The sequence below is a fragment of the Cyprinodon variegatus genome, unplaced genomic scaffold, assembly GCF_000732505.1.
Source record: "Cyprinodon variegatus isolate N-32 unplaced genomic scaffold, C_variegatus-1.0 Scaffold22, whole genome shotgun sequence".
In the NCBI taxonomy this organism is placed as follows: domain Eukaryota; kingdom Metazoa; phylum Chordata; class Actinopteri; order Cyprinodontiformes; family Cyprinodontidae; genus Cyprinodon; species Cyprinodon variegatus.
Genome location: NW_015150475.1, coordinates 1,957,707 through 1,959,122, shown reverse-complemented (window position 1 = coordinate 1,959,122; position 1,416 = coordinate 1,957,707). Strand labels below are relative to the sequence as shown.

At 38.7% G+C, this 1,416-nt stretch overlaps 1 protein-coding gene across 5 annotated transcripts in view; it reads right to left on the bottom strand.

The window, feature by feature from the left end:
- Positions 1–1,390, bottom strand: part of celf6 (CUGBP, Elav-like family member 6) — a 191,243-nt gene extending 189,853 nt beyond the window's left edge. For 4 of the 5 annotated variants that reach the window (XM_015391684.1, XM_015391669.1, XM_015391692.1 and 1 more), the window contains exon 1: positions 1,141–1,381. In XM_015391684.1, the coding sequence (XP_015247170.1) occupies positions 1,141–1,321 (181 nt within the window). In that variant the 5' untranslated portion in view covers positions 1,322–1,381. Of the gene's footprint in view, positions 1–1,140 lie in introns of all 5 variants that reach the window. The other variant, XM_015391661.1, reaches the window with a different exon arrangement.
- Positions 1,391–1,416: the final 26 nt, after the last annotated feature.

The following is a 1,416-nucleotide window of genomic DNA, read 5'->3' as shown; positions in this document are numbered from 1 at the left end:
TATATATATATATATATATATATATATATATATATATATATATAATTTGATGGCTCCTTCAAATCATTATGTATATTTAACAAACTAAAAGTAATAAACAGGTAACAGATAATAAACTATTATTATTATTATTGTGATGAATCATTATTACTAATGGTACAATGTTTTTAGAATGTGTGTCTAAGTCACATGTTTTATTATTATGACTTTCATGCTTTTTTTTTAACACCTTACCCCTTTTCTTCTATTGTTTTTTTTTTACAAGGATATAATTAGGTCTTTGATTGATCCCAGATGATCACTGTCCTGTCAACTAATTAAAGAGTCAGGACAGACTCCGATCGTTTTGGATAATAAGGGGGTTGGTTTTAAGGGTGTGGAGAGAATTTGGACAGATCAAGCCAAAAGACGATGAGCGCTGGAACTCAGCCTCCACTATTATCTCGCCTTGTACTTCCTGACTGCAAAGCCGCCCACGCAGCACCATTACAACACAGCTGCCATGTAAATAGTATTTTCACACAGTTAATGACATCCGAAAAGTAAGGCAGCCTATCAGCCTGCTAAAAGGTCAGAGCTGCATGCCAGCACCACCTTAATCACTAAGGCTGATTGCTTGATAATGGTTTATATTTTCCACTCAGGAGAAAGCACTTATTTCTATCTGACAATAAGCATCAAATGTCTTTTCTTTTGTACAAGTTAAAAAGAAATGCATCTACAAAGAAGCAGCTTCTCGTGGCCGTGACTGTCCCGCCCCCTTCACCGGCCTCACTAGGATGCTCAGCACACGAGATTCAATGTAAACACACAAAGGCGTTTTCAGCTGTAGTATTCACGTGGACTCGCTGATCGCTGGATGCCGTAATAATAAGCACACCAGTTTCCACGTGTTTTGGTATATATATATATATATATATATATATATATATATATATATATATATATATATATATATATATATATATATATATATATATGTGAAGTACAACTACTTTCCCGACCTCTGCCCCACTGCTGAGCCGGGATATTTTAATTTCCGTTACTCCTGTATCTCTCAGTATGTACTCTTTCTGTATCTTGTGTGTGCACTGCATCTCTCCACGGAATCGCAAAAGTAAGGAGAGCAAAGCAACCAACCTTTATGCATTCCCGTAAACCTGTCTTTCAGTACAGTGAGTTCATATATCTTTCCGAATTCCTCAAACAGGGGTTTCAGGTCTTTTTCTTCCAGGTTTCTGGGAATCTGCCCGATGAAAAGCTTGATGGCGTCGTGGTCCTTCATTGGAATGGTGTTCTGGCCGATGGTAAGCCCGTTCATCCTGCCGGCGCTGTTCGTGGTGCTGAATCCATTCTCCTGCTGCACTCCGTTTGCAGTGACTGTAGCCATCTTTCCTCAATGGGCCGGCGGGCTAC